Raw genomic sequence first — 26,857 nt, 5'->3', positions numbered from 1 at the left:
CGAAAATGCGAAGTAGAAGACAAAGCAGAGAACTGTGGGAACTTTTTACTATAATTAGTAGCAGTTTCCGTTTACGGAATTTTTTGATAGCAGCTGCTATTAAATCCGCTTTTGGATTTTTGGATAGCAGCTGCTATCAAATTTCCAAATACGGAAATTTGATAGCAGCTGCTATGGCCCACAGGTATGAGAACTCCGCCAAGAGGTGCTCCGCTTGGTGTGGATGATGTGTTGGGGTCCTGGTCAGGAGACGTGGATAGTGGCCCTGGAGGCGGTGTTATTCCCACCGATTCTGTACCGTGTTTTCCCGACCGACCAAAGCTCTTGCCGAAGGTACTGCTGACCTTGGTAGCAGCCTTCTTCATATGGCATGCCACGAGAGAACGAGGTTATCTAGAAGTGGTCGCAACTCGTTGGAGAAGTTCAACGTTATTTGTGCTAGCTTTGTTTAGGGCTGTGCACTGTCGTCCTCAATTATTTCTGGCATAGCGTCTAGTCTTTCCATCGTCCACTCCACAATGCTCATCCCAGCCTCGAGCGCTCGGTGAGTTGAGTCCTATTAGGGTAGATTCTAGAATGCTTTATATATGCTACTCAAAAATCACTACATATTTCAAGTGTGTGAAACATTGGTAAAACGTTCAAGTCATCGAGCTGCCCTCCAGGCCACATTCATGAAAGCCTCATTTGGAGACCGTACCCCCTTCAACGCCGCTCGCTGCTCATTTGCACGGATCACCTCCTTTTTTGACATGACCCTCATTTTCTCTGCAATGTGGTCTTTAGTTGCTCCTCGCGTTGGGAACCGACATCGGGATGACTTGGTTCCAGAAAGTGGTCGTAAGAATAATGTTTGCCAATACGTCGGAACCGCACAGCTCCTCAAACATCTTCAGGTTCCTTAAAGGGGTCCCTCGCATTCTAGCATCTGCAATACCACAAAGCTGAATGATGCCGGTCAGCTTGATGCGCATCAAGGACCATTTGAAAACTGGGCACCGCTAATGCATGTTACTGAAATAACTTACGGAACCCATGGAAGAAAAAGATTATACTAACGCCATAATCGTGTCTTCCTCTGTAAGACTGTGGTCGAACGCTAATGGTGCCGTTTCGGAGGAATCATCTGGATCTCTGAGGTGCGGTGGCGAGCCTGCACTTGAACCCGATAAAGAAAAGCTCTGTAAATCGAATGGACAGGCAGGAAAGCAAGTTGAGGCCGTACCTGTGTGCCATGTGGCTTGCCTTCTCCTAGGCTCGAGGTGCTCTCTGTGACTGACACTTTGATCCTTCGCTAGGAAGGTTATCATGGCGAAAGATGATGTTGAAGCTCAATTGCCAATTCACTGGGGGCAAGTAGAGCAATGCGAAAAGTAGGTGGGAGGCGAGGTGGGAGGTTGTGAGTCCAAAAAATGTGTTTGAACCAGATCAGATTCTCAGGGTGTTCCTCCTGGAAGAGGAGAGGTGACAATAGGCGCCGCACATACTTGTTTTGGATCAACCTCGCGCAAATGTCGAGGCGAGATACTTTAGCCTCACATTCATGCAGAAGCTTTGTTAGATCCTTTTCCAGATCTTCCCCAGTCGATTGGGTATCCATTTTGTCGGACCTAGACGCAGAGCGATCTCAGTCAGGCAACGAAGGAAATGATACTTAGATTGAATTACCTAAACACAGAGTGACTAGATACATATGAGTATTTAGGTATCGCGAGGGAGATAGTGAATACATACTCTCAGTGTCAGGGAACGAGGTGAAAGAAGTGAGAGAACGAAGTATAGTAGGGTCGACCACATGATGATTGATAATCGTGTCAGGATTTCAGTCATGGTCTGTACGTCCCTGAGCTCATGAACTCGTCCAGTGAACTTGTCCAGCCGTCCTTATCTCGCTCGTGATATAGGCTCTGAGCTTGTGGCATCAGACACGTATCGGGCAGTGTAACTCTGGCAGGATACCTATAGGAAAGTTAGGAAAGTCTGAGAATGTATCCGACGATAACCATGTCCAAACTCACCATGTGCAGGATGAGCCTTCGCTCGTCCAACCAGCAACCTCTCACATGAATGCGTGATCTTCTCCTCGAAGGAGGCAAATTAGTTTCCGGCCTTGGCAGACTTAGGGCAATCGGCAGGTGGGCTGACTAGGAGAACCACAAATTGGACAAGTGCACCGGAGCTGTGGCTGTGCAACTTCCAACGAGAGTTTGTTTTTTCAACGTATCCTTGAAGCTTCTTGCAACAAAGGGGGTCGAGGAGGATAGATGACACAAGCTCTTTCTCGATTCATGTAGTGGCATCCGACAAGAGGATCGAGGCCATTGCTGAGTCTTGAAAAACGCTGGTGTCTGCCCTACGTGACAGAAGAAGCATTAGAGGAACTCAGGCTGTAGACTCGGGAATCCAAACTCACCAAATTCAACTTGAATGAGGCTGAAGAATGTCATGCGCCCTCGGCCCTCAAACAACAGTCACACAGAGTTGAGCTGAGGACGGGTGAGTTCGCTGGGATTAGTGTTCGAAAGTCTGGTTAGGTCCGGTTATTGGGTGCCCAGGGGCTCTAACCGAGACCGAGACTGGTTAGCCTTTGTCCCGAAACCTAAAATAACCTAACCGGACCGCAACTAACCGGTTACGGTCGGTTATTTGCAGTTACTAACCGGTTAGGACCGAAAAATAAAGAATCAGTTATAACAAGGTGAATATGCTCATATGTATCTTGATAGATATTATTTCTGCATATTCTAGCTTTAAAACGAGCCCAAGAACGCTAAAATCGGTGAAGAATTGACATATTTATGCAATTATCCTTGAAAGTCTACACATTTGAGTGATATTTTAGAGATTTGACCGTAACTTAGACTCTTAGTCAAATTTTAAGTGTTTTCGACATTCTCAAGTGCGTTTTGAAGGTGTATAATAGGGCTGGTTATAACCAGTTATTCCATTTTCGAAATCAACTAACCCTAACCATGGTTAGGTTAGTGTTGCAGTTAGGTCTGGTTATTTTCCGGTTATTTTCCAGTTAACTAACCTAACTTTCAAACACTAGCTGGGATCTTGAGACCACATCGCAGCTCCGTCAGCCATCTTTTAATGACCTATGCATTTGAACCGATGTAACGACCCCTCAGGAAGTTGGTTCATTGAAAAACCTTGCTTCCACTAGCGACTGGAGGGGTTCGACGACAAGAGACTTGATCGCCTTCGACAGACCTGAGAGTGGCGTCAGCAAGCCGGTGGCTGTCTAGCTCATTCCATTATTCAGGTGGCGTGTAGTCTGTGTGTCAGAGTAGTGGGGCGGAAATTTCTGAAATTGAAAATGAGGTGGAACGGTGCCAAGTGATTCAGAACTACCCAATCCACTTCCCTCGCCTGTCATCATCCTCTCCATTATCTACAAGATTCAAGGATTGAAATTGGAAGGAGTAGATCATGCAAGTCAGTGGGAGTTGGCTGTCAAATTGTGTGTAGTGGTAGAGTTATTGGTTCATGTTTGTCAAAAAGACTCCTCCACTGTGCAGTCTTCGTTTCTCAATCTCAGTTGTCTTTGACGGTCCCGGGCCAGCTATTCTCTGTTCCCTCGACGAAGCGCTAAGTAGCTCCAAGTCATCTCTCAACAATTCCTGCGCATTTACCCATCCCTGGATATTCAGTCCGAAATTGTCGGACTTCAATTGTTTGCTAGACAAGACGAGTCGAAGGTGAAGAATGAACCTGGTCCTCGAGGTCCCCAAAGCTCGGAAGCAGAACGAAACACACGACATACGTATTCTTTCAACCCTTCTGATACTGCAGGCCCAGATTAAATTTCAACGGAAACTTGAAGCCACTCCGCTGCAGATAATACCTGCCCAGGCTGGGGATAGCTGGCACACATGCCTGGGCCGATTAAATAAGGTGTTCATGCGTAGTGCCGTGGAAGTTAAAAAAACGCGTGTCGCATGAAAAATACCTCAACCCCTAGCAGAATATCAGGAAGGAAAATTCCCGGCTTTACCAATACTTTTGTTGACGTGCTCCGAGACGTGCAATTCCTGATATAAATAGCGCCAAAGTTGAAGTGACACTATGACTGAGGGGTTGGGAAACGCGCGGAGATTTTTGATAGGTTCTTGTGATAACGTCTAGCCAGTAAGTATAAAATTGCAATCTGCAAAGATAAAATTCTACTTTAAGCGCCACAAATAGATTCTGAGACGACTCACAAAACCCAACTTGACTATCCCATTGTACAGACAAGAGAAATAGTGGAGGTATTCTCGCAGGACATTGAAGAACCACCTTTCAGCTCATGTAAAAAGCACGCATGGTGATCGCGGACACCCGGATAATTTTTTCAAGCAATTTTAAACATTAGAGTTCAAGATAGTCGTATTCCGAGGCAGGGAAGAGGCACGGTACGTGAGCTACAGCTGGTCCGAAACTGGCACAGGTCCTAGAAAAAGTCATGTGATGTTTTACGGAGAAAGGTCATTGCTGATACAACCAATATAGAGCAGTGTTATTCGAGTGTCGTTCTTAATCTACATTGAAGCAGCAGATGAAATGAGTCTGCACATTTGGGAGTGTTTCAACGGCGTGTCTGAGGAGAAGAAGGAAAAGAGGTTGTTGTTTGTTGTTTGTCAAAAATTATCATCCTTTCCTTGGGCAAGCACATACCACTTTTTGGATCCAACCACAGGGGTCGTTGCTGTATTTGGGACACAGCTTTGCGGGCCGTTTGACGCAGAAACTTGTTTAAGTTGTACAACGAGTTTGAAGAGGCTTTGTATGCGGGTTTAGAGCCCTCTTGATTGTATCCTTGATCTTCGTCAAGTTCTGGCATTGTCAGGAAAATCAAAATCAAAAGATATGTAGAGACATGAAGTGATCAATGCATATCAGTCCATCACCTTTTCGGGGGGAAAATATGGCTCAGTAATCATTTATATCATATTGTCAGAATGATTACCTTGATGTCGATTGACCAGAAAGACCACCACAATTATTACTGACAAAGTTGGTCCATAGTCACAGTCGTGATCAGCGAGACAACCGTTGATTATGCTCCTCAGCACAAATATTGCCATCTTAGTTACCCCTGGCAAATAAGGGGTATGCTATCCAATCGATAATGGCAATTCATGCAAAGGTAATGGATAATAATGCAGAGAATAGATTCATAATGATACATTTACAAGATCAATATCTACATGGTACTAGAGTGCAGGTAATTCTCGAATGTACACAAGAATCTCTTCCAACTTGTAATCCACATCTCCTCGCAAATACTCTGCAATTTCCTTCACACCCTCCTTGATATCGCCCATCTCACGCTTTAGCCAGCTGATATTGTCTTCATTGGTAAATGTGATGTGCTTCTTTTGAATAGGCGCTCGTCTGCAGCATCCAGAACATCTACACCTCGCTTCGACAAGGATCTGAGAATGTTCTGGCATAATGTCAATGATTAGTATAACCACTTGTAAGCAGAGTTTGATAACTCACCTTGCCGCACCGTGCTGATGTGCTAGCCCCCATTGTATTGATACAATTCCTGGTTCCAAGTCTGGTGTTTGGTAGGTGACATCATGATTGAGAGAGCCTTGGATCGTCGCTGGATGGGGAGCATGGTTCGGAGCATCTCCGAACTACTGGAGAACAGTGATGGGGACGAGGACGGTTACATGGAGGAGAAGGGGGGAGAGTTGGGTGTGCTCCTGAGTATTCAGATGGGAGGAAAGTCTGGGTTGGTCTGCTTGTCACATCCTGACCCAACGTGGGTCTGATGAGAGGGTGGTGGGTGAGGATAGAGTGGGATGGGGCGATGCTGAAGGTTCGTGGCAGAGTTCACTCACCATCTTTGTGCATTATGTGTTTTGGGGCTGTAGGATCAACGTTGGAGCATGACGACTGCCATGCCAAGGGTGTGGAGTATGTTCTCTCCAACACTCCTGGACTCCACAGGAATTATGGCACAATCAGACACTGAATGGAGCCCAGGCGGCGTATTGGAAATGAGGCGCACTGTGGTATTTGAAGCGAGCATCGTGGGACCCTAAGGATGTTGAATCGCCAAACGGAAGGAGCACAAGATTTTGGGGAGCAATGAGTGAACAGGTAGAATTTCTGTTCATGAGTTGAATTAGAGAAGAGAGTAAAAGAGTGAAAAGGCGCCTTGATTCCATGAAAGCGTGAAGAATATGGAGGAACGATGACAATGATTCAGGATGAAAGAGTAGAATACGACAAATACATATACAAACAATTCCTACGTGTAAATAATTTGTCGTAACACGATAACTTTGTTGCGAATGATTGTCAGATAGTGGCCAGCACTGGAAATAATATGACCTCGGCACCTCAGATATGATATTCCTCCTCCTTGTAGGCTGGACAAGATGATGTGAAGTGATAACCTTCTGACATGCCCGCTGGGAAAAAACTTATCGCGTACTGCTTGTTCAGACCAGCAGCTTATCAGGGATGACATGATCTGATAAATAGCTGAAATGGCTGCCCACAAGAAGCTGATGAGTTCATATATGTTCATCAGCTGCCGCAACCACTGATATGCTAATTTCGATTTTTCCAACAATAGGACAATTCATCGGATAAAAAATTGTGATTTAATGGTCACTGGCTAGTCCAGGCCATGGTGCCATGTCTGGAACCAATTTTAAAAAGAATCAAAAATCAAAAACTCTATATCTTGTGCACTATAAATTATGTTATTTAAAAGAGCAGCTTAGCTCAACAGAAAGATCTGATTAAGACTGATAATGTATGGCAAGGTCTCTGGTTCAATTGCTGCAGGCTGCAATTTCTTTTCTCAGGAATATATTTGCTCTGACTTCTTTTTACTCTCCTATTTGCATTTTTATGCACCAAAAATCTCACACCACCACTTAGAAATATATAAACACCAGAAAGTATGGATATAACTCAAACCAATAGATTGGGAAAGAATTCATGAGAATTGACATTTTCCCCTTCCACCTCTTCCTGCACATGCATATCTGATCCTCTCTTTCAGAATCAATGCAGACCATGCACCTCCTTTTTCTTGAAGTAGAACTGGATAATCCTAGTTGTGCTTTCTACTGTAAAAATTTACCTTGTGCATTTTGGCCAAAAGAAATAGGAGAAATTCTCTGCTGAAGGCTCCTCTGGGTGTAAACTTAGAGGTTTTACCCAACATATATAACCATGCCTGAGGACATGGATGCCAAGGAAACTGATGCAATACCTGTTGCTGAGAGTGCAGACATATTTACTTTGATCCAAATTTTCTTTCCCCAGGGCTGTTAGTGATGTTGATTTCCCATGCTCTCATTATAAATGTATAAAAATGGTTCAAGAACTCTGCAGCATAGCTTGGTGCTTGAATCCTCTGCTAGATTTTCCTCCTTTTATCTATTCATTTTGCCACTTTTTTTAGTTGATTTATGGTAAAAAATTCAAAGTGCTCATGCATTTTATAAAAATTATTCTTACAATTGGCCTTTCCTGATAACCAGGGAGCCATAGCTTCGAAATTAGGATCCTGAGTAGGTGAGAACCAGACACCATGGAGGGATACAGATGTTTCTTCTATTTAATTTTTATTTGTGATCTGACATCTCCTGCCTTGTGCTCTTCCTCAATATGAGTACCTCTGCAATGGCCTAATTTTTTAGTGCTACTTTGCATGTTCGACAACGGAAATTGGTGCAGTAACAAGCAAGATACATGTTGAGTGTGCAGAATTAGTATTACTAATCGTGTGACCGATATAGACATAAATTCTGAAATGGAAGGTAGGGTCTGATGGAACTACCGCTTTGAGAATTATGTCCAAATCGGGCATCTTTTTGGTTCCAGACATGGCACCATGGCCCTAGTCAGCTGGGTTCAGTTAGTCACCGGGCGGCACAGACAGGTCGAGAGCCAACGTCTGAATAATGATGACCATCTGGCCTGGACGGCCGTCGAGGCTTTGAAAGTTGTAAGGGGACCTGCGGAGGCGGGCCCCGGAGATGACCCACGTCCTCGCGAAGTTGCAGCTTTCTAGTCTGACTCCTTATTTGACTATCCGACTCTTCTCCTGGTACTCTCAAATAATATACTCGTCGACCTCCCTTTCCCCTTCCTTCTCAGCCTATGCGCCGCAGCGTGTTCAGCTTGCTTCCAATTCGCCCCGGTTTTCTTCGATAATCTTCGGTCCACCTGGTTACTATTAGTCCAATCCTACACCTGAAGCCGTTGTCCAGCCAGTGGCAGCCAACAAATCGAAAGAGGGGGAGTCAGATACGGTTGCTCTCGAAGATAGGGGTTTTGGCATCGTGACCATGAAAGGAGTGTGTAAGTGACGGAAAAATGCAGAAATCATGGGGTGCATTGGCTGTGCTAAACGACCAAAGCTCCGCTTCAGAACTGAGCTATCGAAAAATAGCATTAGACAGGTTCTGAATTGTCCTCGGCTATCGATAAATTTATACAATTGGAATCTGAGAACCAGAAATTCAAAACCTTCCGCCAGTGGCAACGGCGATATTGTTGGACCTGGCGAACCGGAATTGTGAGGTATATTTTCAGCTTTAAAATAAATAAATGGGAAACCCTTATTTGTACTCGTCCCGTTCTCATTTCCCAACACTTCCCGAAGCCAACCTGGGCCTATGAATATCTGCACGTTTACTCACAGAGAATTAATTGACAACTGAACGACATTAGATGCACAAGTGCTACACCGACGTTAACGCGAGCCACGTCCGGTGCATACCGGCGAAATGTCAAGTTTCAAGTGTGTTATTTAACAGAGAATGGTATGACCTAAGTGGAGAATGAATCGAATCGGCATCAGATGTGAAAACCTGCCACTCACCATCATGAACAACTAACGGAATAACCTCGTTAGCGCCCTCAGCGTTTCAAAAAGTGGCAGCGGTCACTCACAACCCTTCTCTCCAGCGGAGTTCATGGCAATGTATCCGTTATAGAGATCTAAAAAGAAAGTATGAGTACAAATCCCTCTCATATCATTATGGAAAACGAAATTACGCGGTGACCCGACGATAAATCCATGCGTCTTGACACCATCCGTGTACATGATCTCATCTTTCAAAAAAGGAAGCCAATCTGGCTGAACGACCTTATGTGGAACTGGAATTCAAAGGAGCATGAGAGTCATGTTGATGTATCTGTATTTACTTCACTTACCCCACTTTATCATCCCTTTGATCTCTTTCGTGAAAATTGTGTTCTGACCAAAGGTAATCGCAATGGGTTCATCCTCAACGTGTCCCGGGTAAGCCTCTGTTTGAAAGGATATGTGATCATCGTCGTTCATCAACAGCTCACCGTCCATGTCTTCGAACAGCTGGACTTTCCGATCAAAGAGGCCCTCGGCTTTCATGACCATGGACCCTAACAAAGAAACCATCCGTGGCGGAGGAATGGACGACACGTCGATGCGGCCCAAAGAAGAGTCGTCCGAATCAAAGGACGTTTTCGAAGCCACCTCACCATCTTCGTCGTAAAGACGATAGTGGACTGAGTAGCAATGAGTAACGTGGATTCAAATAACAACAATTTCAATGCATACCATACCGGGGTTGGGCGGGTACAGCCTTAGGTAGACCCTCCAATTGTGCTGTGCTCGCCGGTCGTTTTGTAGCGGCTTCCAGCCCAACCACAAGAGCAATCGGATCATCCTCAGAAAACCCACAGCCGGAATATTCTTTGAGTGCCAATCGAGACGAGTCCAAAACCGCAGTATGACTGGAAAGCGATTCGAACAATTCAAAACTTGTCGGTGATGGCAAGCCTTCGATTTTGCAGAGATGCTTTTTCAAAGACAAGGCTGTACGTGGGGGCGTAATGTGTTTTGGCAATGTACGGCCGATGAATGGGTTGTTCGTGTAGACCGGGTTGTTCGATGTGATTGGACCATCTTTTGTGTATAGACGGTAGTGTACTGATTGGATATGTTAGCAGACCGTTCTGTAAGAGTAAAGGCGAGGATTTAGTAAAAGAGGACGCAACTGTATCGAGGGCTGCCTGGGTCAAGAGTTCCCAACTGTATAATACATTCACAACCATTGGTTAGGCGGTACTAGGGGAGATCCGAGTCAGACTTACCCCCTCGCCTCCTCGACCATCTGATAGGCCTTGACAAGGAGATGGTGGACAGTCTTGGGGTTGTATGCCAGATTGATTTGTAATTGAGGCCATCAGTGGGTTCAATGAAGAGTTGAAGCGGACTTCTAGTGACACCCGTCGATCTCTTCGAGGCTGTGTGGCCTTCTTGATTGATATGTCCCCGAAATCGTGGCCGCCAGCAATCGCCTCAAGATCCTCTTCTCTTCTGGAAAGGCTTTCAATGACAATGGACACGCTGAAAATGGCAGACGATCAATAATGTTGTGACTGTTGTGGTCGACAGCGATCAACATGTCTTCGTCACGCACCACGATAGCCTTGGACCACGGTTCAGTCAGGACGTAGACAAGTTTTCTTTTTGCCGCCTTCAAGCTTCAAGCTTTCAAGGCTGGTCCGTTGTCAATTTTTTTTCGCTTCCAGCGGCGATGGAATGGGGTGTGCAGTGATGAGGTGCGTCGTCACATACTTTCGAGCATTCTGACTCACTGGATCACTGTATTTAGCAGAAATCGGCATGGTTCTGACTCTCAAGTTCTGTTCGATGTCGTCTAGTCGTTGCCTGAGTTTGGCGACGATAGCTTGCGTCCCGTTCAGGTTCAGCCTACCCGACATTTCCCATGGCAGACTCGGAGGTCTATGTGGCATAGCACCTCACGGCCTTAGGTTGTCAAGACTCAATTTGGCCGGGGTCTGCTTGTTGAATCTCCAGCGATCTTTTGAGATAGTATTCTCGGCTAACTTGAGTTTTCTTGGTACGTATACAATGCACCTTTTCCTCCCTAGTGCCTCACAATAACACTTTCGATTATCCATCTCGCCAGGGCGTGCCATTGATCCCCTCCGTCGATGGTTGTGGCCATGTGGACTAGCCTAGAGCAGAAAAAAATCATGGCTTGCTGCTGCCGCTCAATGTTGGCCAAACCCTTCGATCTGCACACAATGCGTATCCAACCCCGCCTGTACCAACATTTGTGGATGTGACGAGCTGCGTTTTCGAACGGTTTGTCTCCAGCACATTTGATGCTACGTATTAACTTACTGCCGCTCAGGAACACAACATATAGTTTGTAAGGGGAGTCGGATCCTCCAGCGCGGTATGCTCATGTATTGTACTTGCTCGAGTTCTTGACTTACAACGGACCCCTAGGTTGAGATGGCATCCCCTCTCGGATCCGGGGAATCGGTCTTTTTAGGTCACATCGACTTCTGCCTTCACGCAGTGCCATCTCCAATATAGAACGGTCGACTTCGTTCCGTGCATGTGGTGGGTACTTTATAGGTGTCTAGGTTTATGTAGTTCATCCGGCCGTCCTAGTTGCCACCAGCTACACGCCCACGACGACCTAACTTCTCAGGCAAAATAGTCAAAGAACTGTGCATGGAGAGGGATGAACGTTATCGTGCTGCAGAGAGGCTCGAAATCATATAAAGCAAGGACGGAGACTGAGGCGATCGCAATTCTCTCGCGCCGTCCTTGTTGGATTTGGCGTTTTCCCGAGCCGACTGGGATCTGCTTAGCTCAAATGCCATTTTCTCCTGCGCCTCCTGCGATACTTTCAGTTGCGACTCCAAGTGGGCTATCTTCGATTTCGCTTCCGCGAGATCAGACAGTGTCTTGCCGTGTGTCGTCACTTTTTCGCGGAGCTGGGCACACTCCTGCACAAGTTCCGTTCGCGCCAACGCGTCTTTCTTGTTTGTCTCTCGGAGCTTATTCAGGGATTGAGATAGATCAGACACAGTAGCTGTGAGATCTTCGCAAGCTTTTTCAAGTTGCGACCTTTGGTAGGCATCATGAGAGTTGCCGTCGAGTAGGGATCGGATCTGGAATTGACATTCAAGGATTTCCTTGGCATGTAGAGTTTTCAGAAGCTCGAGTTCATGTTGTAGCTCAATACGACGGATGTTATCCAAGTCGAGTTCCCTTTGCTGATGAAAAACTTTGAGCGATCACTTTTAGAAGGAATAGATTGTTACATGCCCACCTTCGCCGACGCCTCCTTTTCTCGTTTTAACTGCGTTATAGCGTTGACAAGCTCCGACCTGCCGGAATGCACCTCCTGGTGTAGATTGTGCTGCCCTGTCACCAATTCCTCAAGTTGCGCTTTCAGCGCCTTGCTTTCATCTTCCAATGCCTCCCTCGCTACTTTGTCTTTGGCGTTGACAGATTTCAACTCTGCAATTTTTTTGTTCAAATCGGTAACGTCCTTCTCTTGCTGACGCTTAAGTTCTTGAAGTTCCTTGTACAGCTCCACACCAGCAGAAGTCTTCTCCACAGTCTTTCCCTCGGCGAGCTCCTTCTGCATCTCGACAAAGACGGGGTTGAGGGCGAGGAGGTCCGAGACAATAGAGATTGCAGGGGGGAACTCTGGACCTTTGGGTGTCTTTCCCGGAGGATATTTTCCAGAGCGAGCGAATCTGCATTTCCCGTCAACGAGTCCTTTGAAAAATTTATCCTTGGTCTTCAGCTCTAATTCGTTTTCGACACCTTGCGTCAAATCTAGTTCGTCCCAAAATGTGGTGACGACCACGACATTCTTCAGAGGATCGGGTCCGCATAACTTCTTGAACATCGCCATATTTCGCTGCGAAGATCCCCCGACTTTGGGATCGCCGATGTTGTGCAAATATAGAATGCCAGAAAACTTGCGTTTCTCGTCATATCTGTACGCCAATGAAGGTTAGATTATCGATATATGGAGGGACAGATCTCTCACTTCGCTTTGAGGTAAGTGCCAATTTCTTTCAAAATTACTAGGTCGGATTTGCCACCATTGTCATTATAGTCGTTGAAGCCAGGCGTGTCGACGAGGGTCACACGAACGCCATTGGGCATCGAGAATTCGTATTCTTTAACCTCCGTGGTTTGCGACTCCAAGCCGTGTCCAACATCCGTAACGTCCTTGCCGACAATGTTGTTGATGAACTTTTAGAGCGTCAAGAGTGGTGGTGGCGGCGGCAGTGGACTAGCCCATACCGTCGATTTCCCAGTTCCAGTCCCTCCCATAATTCTGTGGTAGTGGTATGTCAGCTCAGCACATAACCAGAAAAGCTCCACTAAACATACGCTATCAAACCACCTGGCGTCATTGTCGGTAAAGTGGGCCCGTATGGTGTGGGAGACTTAAGAAAAGGGAGTCGGAGTCCTGACGAGGAATGGATGACGTTGCTAGGAGTGAGATGAGAGTCGTCCTGATGGTTTTGAGTTCGCACTCTCAATTACAGCGCGCGCCGTGGGTGAGACGCTCGAACTAAGAGCCGGGTTGGAGTCGGGGCTATGCGGTAAGGTTACCGACCAACCTCGTGACTGCCTGCCAGGAACAATTTCAGGGGCGAACCACATTTATCTTGAGCAGTCTTGAGCCTAGAGAGGCCTTGTAGTATGCACTTGAGTGGCTTTCCTTTCCTTTTCTTGCCCGGTGAACGGCAACGATAAAGAAATATTGATTGATTCCTTGCGCCAGAACGCGATTCTCATGCAGTAGGTCAAGCAAGCGCAGAAGAGGCACACACTAAGTCGCTTATCAATACGATCTGCCAATTCGAGATTAGACACAGGAAGTTTCAGGAACACACACACGATATAAAAGTTTGAAAAGGTGTAATGACGCATGTAGGGGAGTTTTTATCGCCGAGCCGCGAGTTAACCTCGCGGCAAACTCTACCCAAGCAACGTGCAAGCCAGTCTACACCCCACACCACAAAGCACCACAAGGTGCAGAACCTCCCCATATAGTTGAACCGCTTCGTACTTTTGAGAAGCTGTCCTAGGTGACTTTGATTACCGTATTTCTTCGAAATGCGCCCTTCAGCGTAAACCTGGTGACTAGTAATCAGTGATGCAAATGTAGCCAGTGACGGTGTGTAGGAAAATCATTGTCACTGAAAATGGATGTAGACCTTGAAGTAAGTAGAATCAAAAACTCGGAAAACGAATCGAAATTCTGCGATAAAACACTCACATTGTTGCACGAGCCCCTTTGGATGTCATACATCAGTTTTTCTCTGAGCAGCCCCCAGAGTCATGCAGGTGTCACTGTTCAACGCGAGATAGTTGTCGTGAGGGTATCAGAGACTATCAGTTAACCGTAATCAGTAGTCGTGAAGCACAGCCTCTCGCGCGAATATCGCGTTCGCTGGGTTTATCGGGTTCGAATTTCCGACGTCAGAATGACCTTGGAATGCGTTCGTGACCTCGGGCAATGTTTGTGCTCTTGAGCCTTCAGCAGGAATTTAGAAAGTGAACCATTTGGTCATGATCACTTCATTTGTTGACTGATGCTTGTCAATCGGGCCCGACCGCGTTCTGCCACGTGACTTCGGCCTCTTTTCTTGAAATTGTTGAAGGCTTTACAACTTATTAATACAAGCTAATACGTTCATTCAAGTAAAAGATGCTGACTTTCAAAGCAATTACTTATAATTGGCCTTTGCACACCGCTCATTTTCGGCATAAAAACGTAACCGTACGGGCTCTCCCTCGAAATTGCCTCACGCTAAATCTCAAGAGTAACGCCAAACGTCTCAGTAACTACTAGTACAATCACAGTACCGTATTACTGTTCAACGGGCCGGGGCTGGGCTCGGGCTTCGGGACTTGGGAATATGCGCAAGCACAATATGACCGAGGTCCAAAGTGAAAGAGCTCTTGGTGCATTTGCCCAACTGCTTCTTCTTGGCATCGACAGGACTTGGGCTGACTTCGCCTTTGCGTGTAATCTCAAAGTCGGGGTTCGAACCACACCTTTGTAAAAGCTTTGAGAAACGCAATGAACCGATAGCACCACATAAATACTCACAGCGACTCGAACTTCGCGTTGGATGCCTTGAACTCCTTCAGGAATACAGGCTTAATTTCAGAATGGTAGAGCGACAGGTCGACGGTGTATTTTCCTGTGCCCCAGGTGGCGCGACGATAAAGTTCCTCGATGTACTCGTGAACCGAACGACGAGCAGGGCTAGGGCTCCGTGATCTGGGGATGTGGGAGAGGACAATTGCGCCAAGATCCAACGTAAAGGCGCTCTATTCAAAAAAAATGGTTAGAGCGTTTGCTGTGATCGGGGATAGGATAATGGACCTTTGTGCATTTGCCCAACTGTTTCTTCTTGGCATCGACAGGACTGGGGCTGACTTCGCCTTTGCGTGTAATCTCAAAGTCGGGGTTCGAACCACACCTTTGTAAAAGCTTTGAGAAACGCAATGAAACGATAGCATCACATGAACACTCACAGCGACTCGAACTTCGCGTTGGATGCCTTGAACTCCTTCAGGAATACAGGCTTAATTTCAGAATGGTAGAGCGACAGGTCGACGGTGTATTTTCCTGTGCCCCAGGTGGCGCGACGATAAAGTTCCTCGATGTACTCGTGAACGGAACGACGAGCAGGGCTAGGGCTCCGTGATCTGGGAATGTGGGAGAGGACAACGTCGCCAAGGTTCAAAGTGAAGGTACTCTGTTCGCAACGTTCAGTTATGGCGTTCGCGAAGGACGGGGACAGATAATGTGCACGTACCTTGGTACATTTCCCCAGCTGCTTCTTCTTGGAGTCGACAGGGCTCGGACTGACATCGCCTTTACGCGTGATCTCAAAGTCGGGGTTAGAACCACACCTTCATGAAAGGATTGAGAAATGAAACAAAACGATGACCCAAAAAAACACTCACAGCGACTCGAACTTCTCGTTGTGCGCCCTAAACTCCTTCAGGAACACAGGTTTAACTTGAGAATGGTAGACCGTCAGATCAATGGTGTATTTTCCTAGAGCGCGTCCTAGTCGGTGATAATTTCAAGAGAAAAAAATAAACACAAACCTGTTCCCCAGGTTGCGCGCGAGAAGAGAGCGTCATCGTCCTGCAAAGGTCAAATCAGTGGTCATACTTGCCAAAGTGACGTAATGGCATACTGGTGCAATGGGAGCAGCGTAGATAGCGCCAAAGAGCGACGTTGCGGCAAGCAGCGCATAAGTGAACAGTTGAGGAGACATAAATTGTAGATGTCGTGAAAGTAGATAAGGATTTGGGAGGTTTGAGTTGGATGGTTGAGTGCTACCAGAGCAGTCTCGCGTAACTTGCCTAGACGTCACTCTAGTTAGCGGGGTACAACAATAAGGGGAAGACGACTCACCAGAAGTTATCAACTCAAAGTCCTCTTTCGGTCCCCTTATATATGTATGCCTCAGTCATCGGTGCGAAATGCGTGCAAATGAAATTATGAAATTATGCCGACGTCCCCGAGCATAGTATTTTCTAGAAGCTCATTGCGGCATGCGTGCAAGAAGCAGTGCACACCATTCAAGGCAAATTGTCAGTAGCAAGAAGTCTGATGAAACACATGCCTTGCGTATCAAATTTCCGGCTCCGTACCTCACGACCATGTTGACTAAACACAAGCCTGACGCAGCCTGTGTGGATCCAAAGCGCACATGCGTTCTGTTGGCAAGTTGCTGGCCCAATCTTTCGCTGCGCCATTTGGCATTCGGATTTCACATATTTCACATCGTTTCGCGGTTGACAGGGTTACTGAGATACGGCCAGATTTTCGAAGTCAACCAATAACCTACCTCTGTGGCTTGGGTCCTTTCAGCACTGGCACTGTTACCCAAGTAACCGCCTTCTAACATAATGGAAGACGAACCACGACATTCAGCTGAAGGAAGCGATCGCGAAAGATCGTGGTAAGGGATAAGGTACCATTGTCGCATCAGAAGAACTGTTGCATGTGTTTAGCGCGATATTTTTGCCCCGACTCGCCGCTGGTATGTATGGTTTGCGCTGGTCTGCTCTTGCCCTACATATGTAACTTTGATTTTCAACGGCGGGGTACAATCTGATATAGTTTGCAGACGACGCACGAATGTATGCTTGTCGCATAGATTCTGTCAACCTAGAGTGACCAAGCTACGCCTCCGAGTCGCATGCAGAATGCCTCCTGGAAGACGGAGCGCTCTACTAAAAGAATTCGGGGTAATCGGTGTTGCTCTCGCAGGCTGACGCGCTGAAGGTAAGGGTGAGCTATCCCGTACGTAAAACCTGGGCCTGCAGGCTGAGCGCCTGACGACAAAGTGAGGAATAGGAAAACCCACAGCCCGGCTTTTCCCTTCTTTCCCTTCACCTTCTGCTCGTGAATCTCTGGCTGTCACAGAGTGCCTGGATGCCTCCTTTTGTGTTTCGTAGCTTCCTTCGAAAAATCGGAGTGCGAACAACGTATGATGCTCCAGTTGAACGAGAGAACGTTAGCAGTGCCAGCAACCCACCACAACGAAATGTAAATTCACCCAGCTTTTTCAAGGCCTCCTCAGGCCTCAAGCCCATAAGTTTATTGAGTTAGATGCCCCTCCGCGAGATTTCTAAGGTGTGCGCGACGCGACTTTCGAAGTCTCGAGCCATTGATCGAAAGAAAGATGGCCGCTGAGCGCTGAGTACTAATCAGTGAGCTGAGACTCGAGAGTAAAATCTGGTGCGCAAGACCCATGTCAATGCGCGTGACCTTCCGAACAAATTCTTGCGTGTCATGTTTGTGCGATGTCGACTCTGTTTACGACAGCTTGGGTTATGCCCGCTCAGCAACTTGAGATTTCAATATGTAAAAAGTGGATTTTGTATGAATTCAATCCATCAAGCCGTTTTTTTTTCTCGACTGAGTGACAGAGTATTATGAGTCTATGACACCTCGGCCGACTTGGAACTTGGTTGGCATGGCGCATCGCCAAGAGTCATTTAAAAGTCATTTTATCTAAGTTTGATTTTGAGTAATCCTTCTCTGAGGCTCCGCTATTTCAATCCTAAATTTCCCAACTTCAATACAACATGTACATTATTTTTCCATTGTTCATTTCAAAAATTCAGGTAAGTTATGACGACTTTTGGACGACTTGCATAATTTATTCTGGTGGCACAGGGGCCGCCGAGAGAGACGCCACAGTACTAGAGAGTAAACGTCATCAATAATTGAGCAAGACTATAGAATCGCGTCATGTGCAAGCATATAAGTATTAGCTGGAAAAACGCCGGAGTATTGGTCGCACATTTGAGAAGACGGAAAGCCGTTGTGGACCCAGGTTTACCCGTCATTGAAACCGCTCCGACATAAACCCACTTGAACTCATATCGATCGTGCAATTTACGCTCTCCTGTCATCTGCATACTTGTGATGGCCACCAATATTACCTTCCACCCAGGTATACTCGCTAGCGCTCTTCTGTGGTGGCCTCTCTTCTCATTTTGTTGGATTGGAAGGCTCTGTGACCAACTTGGAGCGGACGCAATTTCTTGGTCAGAAAGGCGTTACTGTCTGGCTTACAGGGTTAAGCGCCAGCGGAAAGGTACGGTCTTTTACTTTTAAATTCCATCATAGCTCAGATTTTCCCATCCTGTTGCAGTCAACCATCGCCTGTGCTCTCGAGCAGCATCTGCTGAACCTTCACAAATTCACCTACCGTCTCGATGGTGACAATGTAAGATTTGGCCTCAACAAAGATCTTGGTTTCGACGAAAAGTCTAGAAATGAAAATATACGACGGATAGGCGAGGTGAGTAAGACGTCCTTACTGGGCTATTGGCTGCTGACGTCTGTCTTGGCAGGTGTCCAAATTATTCGCCGACGCAGGATGCGTATCCATCACCGCATTCATATCTCCCTATTTGGCAGACAGAGCCACAGCCAGGGAACTACATTTGAAGGCCTCCTTACCGTTCGTCGAGGTATACATCGATGCGCCACTGCAGATAGTGGAGGAACGGGACCCCAAAGGGTTGTACAAAAAAGCGAGGGCCGGAGAAATCCAAGGTTAGATTTTCGGTTGTGTTGAGGACGGGGAAACTCATGAACCAAAGAATTTACTGGAATATCTGCGCCATACGAGGCCCCAGAAGCTCCAGAAATTCATATCAAGACCCATGAAACGGAGGTTCTTGACGCGGTCCGCATTATTGTTGATTTTCTTGTTTCAAAGGGATACCTTTCGACTTAGTTATTAGTTACTTTCTGATCACGCCCGGACCAGACACTACATGTATACCTTTACAAGAAATATGCAGGACATAGGTTGCTATATTTTCCAGCCAATGCGTTTTCTCAAATTCCTCTCGATCATGAGTCGGCGTTGAGGCAAAACCATGGCTTAGCGATTGAAGTCCAAAACTAAAGCCATATATATAAAAATAGATGAAGTAAGGGGGTCATACGACGTCAAGTCCTAAGATGTGAACTATCCCCGTGTAACAATGTATGCGGAGAAAGACATCGCCAACACAAGCACTCCAATGACCATGTGTAAGGGAATGGCCGGTTCAACCCCACGAGAGATCTTGCAAACATCGGTCGCTGCCGCACTTACTTGCGGTAACATCGTGTTTTGATGAAGTGATGATGTCGGTGCTGTCGTAGAAATGCTCGCATGTTCCAAGGGCTCGATTTTCTGGTGCTCATCCTCGCATAGGTTGATGGGCTCATTTTTGGGGGTACTGACGACGGCGGGAGTGAAAACGAGGTCAGACCTGCGAACTTCGTCTGAACCTGGCTCAGCGAGCTCTGGGATAGGTTGGGCAGGCAGAGCCGCTTCAGGAGAAATCTGGAACGGCGATTCATTCGGGTGCGAGAATTCACCTTCTTGAGCAATTGGGAGGCGGCCATGAGGTGCGTGACCTGAGTTTTCGTCAACTGCGCAAGTGTCCGAGTGTGACGGAGGCGAAGGCTCTTCCGGGTGATGAGGGTTTTCCGGCGGCTGCGGCTCGCTACCGGGTATGAAAGTACTGTCGTCACTAAGCTGCAAAGAGAGCATGAGGTGTTCATCACAAAACTACACACGGCTTTGAACACACCAAGGGGATTCGGTCAATAATGGACGCAATAGTGGCGTCATCCCTTGCCCGCGTTGGAATTAGTGCAGGCAGATATGACACACGAATCCTCTGCTGATGCATGTTCCCTCCTTCGGTGACGTCGGGACTACCACACTGGAAAGAAATAACATTAGTTGGACTCGGTGACCGGAAAATATTATCCGTACGATTTCGTGGGGAGACATGTTTTCTCTCTCCGGAGTAACTATAGTACTCTGGATAAGAAATTTGTGCTTGCATTTGACGTTTAGTGGCGGCTCTCTCCTGGACGCTTGGCGTATAACTGCAGCGTACACCTGTAAGTAAAAAGTCTGAAGACACGCGGCGAAATAAACTCACCAGTGATTACGGAATTGTCTCCAGGTTCAATGCGGCCAGAGTTGGGGCGTACACAGTACAACTGGGGAAACAGAGTTAGCCAACTCGATGGAAACGACCTAATTTGCCATGCCTTTGGGGCGGTAGTCTTAATCTTGAATGCGACGGGCTTGCTATTGTCGTTGGTAATGGTAAGGAGGGAGGTACCATGTTGGGTGAGCGGCCCTGAGCGTTATTAGTCGTGTTTGGGCAAGAGGAGGAAGACGAAGGAGGACTTACGTTGGAAGCCGAGGAGGTCACTTGGGGAAAGAGAGACAGCCATTTGTATTTCGAATTGATGAGACACTCTTCTTATAGGTTTTGAGGAGGAGTTTTAGGATAACGAGGCCAGCGTAAGGCAATTGAGGACGGATTCGGGGAGGTGATCTGGCCACGTTGTGATGTCACCTATACGCATCATCATGTCGGAGAGCTTTACCGCGTTTAATGCCTGCCCTAGTCGTCAAGAAACTTCCCACCATCTAATATCAGATGGTAATTTCTTCTGTTTGTTTCCTTCATCTGGCAAAAACGCGATGAGATTGCTCTCATACATCGAGTGTACTGTAGAGGTGGGAGAAAATATTCCCACTTATTGAGGTGTCGACTGTCACACAAGTGCGACGATCTTCTGAGGGTTGAAACGTTGAACGTTGAACGTCGAGCAGGCAACCTGGACTTCGGAGTGACGCGGACGGTTGGAAGAACATTGATGTCACGTGTTTGAGTCGAGACCCATATTGCTTTTCATCTTATCAATGATATTATCAACGACATGAGCGCCAACCTACCGCTTGATCCAGGTGCGCGCCCAGATTGGCCAGACGGAAGCGAGACCGTCAGCTATATACCATTCTTTCTCGCAGATGGCTAGTAACGAACTCTATAGGTTGAACGTGGCGCTGACAACTCTTGTTGCTGTGCGTCTCTTCATTTCTTTTTATCTATTCCTCCTATCGACCTTTACGGGAAGTGTACTACCGAATTTACACGATTTATGGCCCAATCGATTCATACAACCCGATCTACGCAAATAATCCATCCATCAGCCGCACACTAATCACAGCGCCGCATAGCGTCTCATCCGTGAAGAACCATCTTTGTTTAATCGAAGGTTTTCCGATGATTACGAGTTGTAATTTATTCAAATCTCTTTCAAGTTACTCTCCCTTCTTCGACGATTCTATTCAGCTCTCGATCGAGGGACATTCCGGGTCTGAGGATGAACCCATTGCTCTTGTTATTGCGCAACACGAGCTTGTCAAACGAATACCAGCGAGCGGCCGGCCGAAGGATCTACTCAAAAGTGGGCTTCATGAGCCACGTTATGGTGCGTTTGACGAGCTCCAGATTCCAATGGATACTACGGATTGTTATCTAGTTTGTTATCGCGTCTATAGAACGCAGGGCGCCATAGTTCTAAAGACATCATTCGATCCAGACGACAATTTATTGGGTCGCATCGACAGGTTTTCCATCGCGCCACCTCATAACGTTTCTTCCCTCAAGTCCCGAATTGCCAACATTGAAGGAATAACCAAGAAAATTAAAATATACAAAGACACTGATGGCGAGGTATTGTTGAGAGAATTTGATGCTGTTCCCCTTCTCGCTGAGGTCTACCCGGGCTGTAACGTGGAGAATCCCATAGCGGTTATCTATGGGGAAGAAGAAGACAGAATATGGTTTCTCGGAGTGGTTTGGGATCCAACATTTACAAAGCCATTTAGGGCCGATTACACAGATAGTACGTAGGCTTATCAGGGATCCGTTGTGGTGGCTCTTACAATTGTCAAATAGTGCCTGACGAAGAAAATCTTGCGTTATGGCTCCCAGTAACTTCTGGAGAAATATTTTACACAAACGGTATCAAGACCATTGAAACGTATCTCAAGACAACAGAGTCATACCTTCACCGGTGGCCATATAATGGTAACTAAAAATATCATCGTCCATCCATCGCCTTTCAGTGATCTCGCATTCTGCTCTTGACAGACGACACTTATGAGGGTTACATAGGAATCAATTCGGCTGGAGAACAGGGTTGTGAGTACCTGAATTACCCCATTAGATTTGAAGCATTGCTAACGATTTTCTGACAGTTGTCCAGGATTTATCACTCACGTTTTTGTGACCGTTTTTCGAGATGAGAATTTGGTAGGTCAAACATATTGTACAGAGAGATGAACGCGGTAGGATAATACAGGTTGTCGAAGGTCATCTTAATATTTACCAGTGTCCAACTCCCCAGCCGTTAAATGCAACACCACGGAGATTCCACAACCCTTCTCGTGGCTGTACATTTCCAAGCGCATCGATCGCGCGGCTATGCACTGTACCGCCCTCCCCAACGCCAAACAACTCTGCTTCCCACAATGTCCAACTCCATTTACCTTCCCTATATATTATCCGAGAACTGTGCCACGTCGCGCCAGAATCCGTCGTTAATTCCACGGCCGTTATATTCCCAGTTGGTCCAGGAATGCCGTAGCCCTTGACGAATATTGAGTTTGAGGATCGCTGCACGTATGCAATAACTGAGTTGAGCGAAAGCGCCGTCATTGATGGATACTTTGACCACAGAGATTTCGCAGCGGCCTTGGTTTCGACCTGTTAGTTGAGGGTGAGGAAGTATATTTGGAGGTGATTGTCAAAGTGCGTACACTCGGGGGTAGGATCTTATAATCACGTTGTTGATAATAATTTGGAGATTCCTCATCCGAGATCAGGATGCTATCTATCCACTTCACCCAGCGTGCGCCAAGATATCCAGGTACAACCACGCGCAAGGGCGCGCCGTGATCGGGGCTCAGAGGTTCATCATTCATCTGGTATTACATATTTGTCAGATGCTTTCAAAATGAAATTATTCAAAATGAATTCGTACCTCATAGGCAATCAGAACATCCTCGTCCTCGCGAATTGCCTTTTCCCATGGAATGGAGGCACCATAGTATTCTTCGTCCTGACAGAGCGTGGCGTAGGATGAAAAGCAGACATGATGCGCCTCCTGTACCCCTGAATACTTCAGCAGGTCACATAAACGAACACCCCCCCATTTGCAATTCGCAGTGACTCCGTCTCTCCAAGCAACACCGTGAACAGGTTTCACTAGGCCCATTTCATTCCTCCGAAGTCCCGCACACTAGAGCTCGCGTCAACAGATTGTGAATTGTGAGTTCACTAATCTCAAGTTACCTGAAGAACAGCGACGATCTGAGCCTTCGGGAATAATGTTGTGAGTTGGCTAACGCTGAACTTGATGTCTTCATTCTTATCCGTCTTGACTGTAAGTTGGTATGTATCATCGAACTCCCGTACAGGGCCATGATTGCGACAGTAGACGAGGTCTTCTGGAGTCAATGGAAATTCAACGAGAGCGGCGGCTGAAGGCTCCGCGTTGAACGGTCTTTTCTCTTGGATGTCAAGCAGGGGCGAATGGGGTGGTTCGTTGCTGTAGTCCATGGGGTAAAGTGGAAGGAGGGTGGGAGTGGATGGCGCTTATATTGAGCGCGGGGTATTGACGTGGCGGTGGTAAAGAGCTGATAGGTCGTCCTGTAAGTGAGGAATGTTCCCACATGTCGACTAATCTATCCAGCCTCGTGTGGATATAGCACCAGCTATAAATCGGAAACGCCCGCCTCTTGATAATTTATACAGATGACGACGTAGAGCATGGTTCCTTCGACATAAGGCGTAATACGCCAAAGATTCTCCGGACAATTCCAACAGTTATCCTATCCTCAACTTACGGAAGACTGGTCCAAGATTAGAGCGAAGGTGACAACAAAGACGACCGCTCAGTACTTGAACTTAAGTTGTTAAATTTCCTATTCATAGCCTAAGTCATCAACGTCTCGAAATGAATTGGAAGCTTGCCGCCGCGTCCTTGCCTCACAGCCCACTCCTGTCAGATTGGCATGAACTGTGCTTGATGCCTGCGCACTGCGGTCCGATTGATTGGTGCGATGTTGTTTTCGTTCTCTGGCTGGTCCCGGGCCCGTCTCGCCAAGTTTGGATCGGAAGGACCATCCGCGGCACTGCCCTGACGGACGTTAAGATTATTTAATCAACGATGCGCCTCGGAGCTTATGAACGGAAGGTAGGGAAAAGTTAGCCCTTTTCACGGAAAATATGGCTTTCAAGTACTTAACTGAGTCAGTATTAGGCCTTGCCGCCTTGTCGCAGCTTGCCAAGAACGTTGCTTTAAATCGCGCAGACACTACACCTTGTTGTAGCTGGTTGTGTGGTATTTCAATGACGATAAAAATTTGCTGGACCTTGCTCGCTGCGTCACGCAGCGTGACGTGACATTAACAACACGCGTTGTGACGCGACGCGTGACGGAAGCCATCACACTTCCACAATTTGCACTACTAGTACTAGATATTCTCATACGAAGCAATCTCTCTAAACTTCAGAAGGATTTTTTCTATCATGTACAGAGCTCAAGTGGTCCAGCGGATTCGGGGATACGACAACCACACGAGAAGCACATGGTTTTTTGCATTCCGCCTTGATCAAGTCCGAAATTTGACGAAGGCCTCTTGCCCAATCCCTCAAGCAGACTAGCGTAGTTAGGCGCTTACATAGCCGCGTCCAGGACAAATCTTTGTTTTCGATTTGGGCTGTCTCTGCCTCGTTAATTTCTCAAGTTTCTGCAGGTGCCAACTTCCTTCAGACTCCACTTAAGTTCATCATCCCACGGGCCACCATGTCCTACATTTCCAAGCGCTCTTCTCCTCCAGGACTTCAAGATCCTCAATTTGAGATGAAACCGTCATATTCGTCATCTGACCATGGCGCTCAGACAGCCAATCCCTCCTTCACAAAAATCTTGACCCCACCACGTCTTGCAGAATACCTACCACCTCCACCGGCTTTTTCTCAAAACACTCTCAGAGAACTCGCGCAGCATGCCTACCATCGACACCCCTGTTGATATTTTTCTTAGAGGGGAAACACTGACATTCGCGCAGGAGCCGATGGCTGATTGGGGAAGACAGGAATAATAATCGCCGGAGGGTGGTAATGAATATCGGCTGAGACTAGTGTTTGAAAGTTAGGTTAGTTAACCGGAAAATAACCGGAAAATAACCGGACCTAACCGCAACACTAACCTAACCGCGGTTAGGGTTAGTTGATTTTGAAAATGGAATAACCGGTTATTTTGCAGTTAACTAACCGTTAAATAACCGGTTATAACCGGTTATAACCAGCCCTATTATACACCTTCAAAACGCACTTGAGAACGTCGAAAACGCTTAAAATTTGACTAAGTTACAGTCAAATCTCTAAAATATCACTCAAATGTGTAGACTTTCAAGGATAATTGCATAAATATGTCAATTCTTCACCGATTTTAGCGTTCTTGGGCTCGTTTTAAAGCTAGAATATGCAGAAATAATATCTATCAAGATACATATGAGCATATTTGCCTTGTTATAACCGATTCTTTATTTTTCGGTCCTAACCGGTTAGTAACTGCAAATAACCGACCGTAACCGGTTAGTTGCGGTCCGGTCCGGTTATTTTAGGTTTCGGGACAAAGGCTAACCAGTCTCGGTCTCGGTTAGAGCCCCTGGGCACCCAATAACCGGACCTAACCGGACTTTCAAACACTAGCTGAGACTGACTGTGATAAAAGAAGGGACAGGAAGGAAGCGAACTGGGTACCATAACGCGGCGCGGGGATGATGGGGGATTATGGTGAGCTTTTCACCCTGAACTGTAGCCAGTCAATTCATTCTGCTATCACTCAGAAAATACACATACCAAATATCTTCCCTAGCGAAGTGATACCTGGAAAATTTGTGGAAAATTGCAGTTGGGAAGTTATGCGGGTTGGACAGGGATGCGAATATGAAATTCCGGAGGGCAACAACGGGATTGACAAGGCAGAATGATGTGTGTTCTGGAATAGTGTAGGTCATTTATGACAATTTTGATTCGTTTATTGACATGGCCTACTGTAGCATTTCGTTCAATTCGACAGGGCTGGTGACATGTGACAGGCCTGTCAAAATTTTGGTTTCGACAACCACACAAATTCGCCGTGACAAGCCGAAAATTTGGGTGAATTTTCGACCACTTAGCGCCACAGGCCACGAAAAATTTCGACATTTATCACATGAGTGCCAGATGATTTCGACACCTTACAAAAATCTGCGTGACCACTGTGACATTTCAGCAATTTGAAGGGCACCATGACACGTGACCGTCGAATTGAATGAAATGCTACAGTATTCTACATCACAAGTATTTCAACGAGAAAGTAAGGAGCCTTTACATTCAAGTTTCTCTGCGACCGTCGACGTCCTAACTGATGAATGGTGAGACACAACGTGGTACACTGCTTTCCTTCGACGTCTGCCCTACTATTGATGTTCCTTTCAGAACACAACTCCATTTCCACAGACTCCTCGGAATCGTGTGGTGAAAAGTTGGAGGATGTTAAAAAACGGTAAGTGACTCTCCTGCCTTGCATTTCACAGACCACATATATCCAGACCTCGCAAATTGATCCTCATCATCACG

The 26,857-nt window shown here is 46.7% G+C and overlaps 10 protein-coding genes across 10 annotated transcripts; 3 read left to right on the top strand and 7 right to left on the bottom strand.

Annotated features, from left to right (window-relative positions):
• Positions 1 to 782: 782 nt before the first annotated feature.
• LACBIDRAFT_329295 (uncharacterized protein) lies at positions 783 to 1,600 on the bottom strand (the record flags this gene model as incomplete). The annotated part of the gene is made up of 3 exons (XM_001883385.1): positions 783 to 991; positions 1,029 to 1,054; positions 1,488 to 1,600. 3 exons carry the CDS (start codon positions 1,598 to 1,600, stop codon positions 783 to 785), a joined length of 348 nt encoding a protein of 115 aa, XP_001883420.1.
• Positions 1,601 to 5,201: 3,601 nt separating this feature from the next.
• Positions 5,202 to 5,843, bottom strand: LACBIDRAFT_329294 (uncharacterized protein; the record flags this gene model as incomplete). The annotated part of the gene is made up of 3 exons (XM_001883384.1): positions 5,202 to 5,382; positions 5,491 to 5,633; positions 5,841 to 5,843. The coding sequence occupies 3 exons, from the start codon at positions 5,841 to 5,843 to the stop codon at positions 5,202 to 5,204; spliced, it is 327 nt and encodes a 108-aa protein (XP_001883419.1).
• Positions 5,844 to 7,191: 1,348 nt separating this feature from the next.
• On the top strand, positions 7,192 to 8,680 carry LACBIDRAFT_329293 (uncharacterized protein; the record flags this gene model as incomplete). The annotated part of the gene is made up of 6 exons (XM_001883494.1): positions 7,192 to 7,288; positions 7,503 to 7,536; positions 7,846 to 7,969; positions 8,205 to 8,325; positions 8,427 to 8,542; positions 8,669 to 8,680. The coding sequence occupies 6 exons, from the start codon at positions 7,192 to 7,194 to the stop codon at positions 8,678 to 8,680; spliced, it is 504 nt and encodes a 167-aa protein (XP_001883529.1).
• Positions 8,666 to 11,351, bottom strand: LACBIDRAFT_294758 (uncharacterized protein; the record flags this gene model as incomplete). Its single annotated transcript, XM_001883383.1, has 13 exons — positions 8,666 to 8,796; positions 8,849 to 8,860; positions 8,920 to 8,967; positions 9,025 to 9,126; positions 9,184 to 9,516; positions 9,569 to 9,940; positions 10,009 to 10,042; positions 10,105 to 10,360; positions 10,434 to 10,442; positions 10,592 to 10,759; positions 10,781 to 10,995; positions 11,064 to 11,148; positions 11,260 to 11,351. 13 exons carry the CDS (start codon positions 11,349 to 11,351, stop codon positions 8,777 to 8,779), a joined length of 1,746 nt encoding a protein of 581 aa, XP_001883418.1. The 3' UTR covers positions 8,666 to 8,776.
• A 169-nt stretch (positions 11,352 to 11,520) lies between these two features.
• LACBIDRAFT_329291 (uncharacterized protein) lies at positions 11,521 to 13,465 on the bottom strand (the record flags this gene model as incomplete). Its single annotated transcript, XM_001883382.1, has 6 exons — positions 11,521 to 12,051; positions 12,108 to 12,786; positions 12,840 to 13,048; positions 13,100 to 13,133; positions 13,190 to 13,314; positions 13,346 to 13,465. The coding sequence occupies 6 exons, from the start codon at positions 13,463 to 13,465 to the stop codon at positions 11,521 to 11,523; spliced, it is 1,698 nt and encodes a 565-aa protein (XP_001883417.1).
• A 1,139-nt stretch (positions 13,466 to 14,604) lies between these two features.
• Positions 14,605 to 16,258, bottom strand: LACBIDRAFT_294757 (uncharacterized protein). Its single transcript, XM_001883381.1, has 9 exons — positions 16,247 to 16,258; positions 16,028 to 16,192; positions 15,935 to 15,975; positions 15,788 to 15,881; positions 15,637 to 15,733; positions 15,353 to 15,576; positions 15,201 to 15,297; positions 14,922 to 15,145; positions 14,605 to 14,866 (listed from the first exon to the last, which is right to left on the bottom strand). The coding sequence occupies exons 2-9, from the start codon at positions 16,105 to 16,107 to the stop codon at positions 14,686 to 14,688; spliced, it is 1,038 nt and encodes a 345-aa protein (XP_001883416.1). The 5' UTR covers positions 16,108 to 16,192; positions 16,247 to 16,258; the 3' UTR covers positions 14,605 to 14,685.
• A 2,014-nt stretch (positions 16,259 to 18,272) lies between these two features.
• On the top strand, positions 18,273 to 19,092 carry LACBIDRAFT_251630 (adenylyl-sulfate kinase; the record flags this gene model as incomplete). The annotated part of the gene is made up of 5 exons (XM_001883493.1): positions 18,273 to 18,300; positions 18,359 to 18,444; positions 18,502 to 18,651; positions 18,704 to 18,908; positions 18,956 to 19,092. 5 exons carry the CDS (start codon positions 18,273 to 18,275, stop codon positions 19,090 to 19,092), a joined length of 606 nt encoding a protein of 201 aa, XP_001883528.1.
• Positions 19,093 to 19,329: 237 nt separating this feature from the next.
• Positions 19,330 to 20,603, bottom strand: LACBIDRAFT_302404 (uncharacterized protein; the record flags this gene model as incomplete). The annotated part of the gene is made up of 5 exons (XM_001883380.1): positions 19,330 to 19,887; positions 19,943 to 20,077; positions 20,131 to 20,246; positions 20,303 to 20,506; positions 20,561 to 20,603. 5 exons carry the CDS (start codon positions 20,601 to 20,603, stop codon positions 19,330 to 19,332), a joined length of 1,056 nt encoding a protein of 351 aa, XP_001883415.1.
• Positions 20,604 to 21,442: 839 nt separating this feature from the next.
• LACBIDRAFT_302403 (uncharacterized protein) lies at positions 21,443 to 22,260 on the top strand (the record flags this gene model as incomplete). The annotated part of the gene is made up of 3 exons (XM_001883492.1): positions 21,443 to 21,650; positions 21,702 to 22,067; positions 22,121 to 22,260. The coding sequence occupies 3 exons, from the start codon at positions 21,443 to 21,445 to the stop codon at positions 22,258 to 22,260; spliced, it is 714 nt and encodes a 237-aa protein (XP_001883527.1).
• A 289-nt stretch (positions 22,261 to 22,549) lies between these two features.
• LACBIDRAFT_185408 (uncharacterized protein) lies at positions 22,550 to 23,892 on the bottom strand (the record flags this gene model as incomplete). Its single annotated transcript, XM_001883379.1, has 4 exons — positions 23,519 to 23,892; positions 23,208 to 23,465; positions 22,984 to 23,148; positions 22,550 to 22,930 (listed from the first exon to the last, which is right to left on the bottom strand). Exons 1-4 carry the CDS (start codon positions 23,783 to 23,785, stop codon positions 22,550 to 22,552), a joined length of 1,071 nt encoding a protein of 356 aa, XP_001883414.1. The 5' UTR covers positions 23,786 to 23,892.
• Between the last annotated feature and the right edge of the window lie 2,965 nt (positions 23,893 to 26,857).

The sequence above is a fragment of the Laccaria bicolor genome, genomic scaffold (assembly GCF_000143565.1).
Source record: "Laccaria bicolor S238N-H82 LACBIscaffold_21 genomic scaffold, whole genome shotgun sequence".
Lineage (NCBI taxonomy): Eukaryota > Fungi > Basidiomycota > Agaricomycetes > Agaricales > Hydnangiaceae > Laccaria > Laccaria bicolor.
Note: the sequence above shows the minus strand (reverse complement) of the source record. Positions and strands in the feature narration are given on the sequence as shown.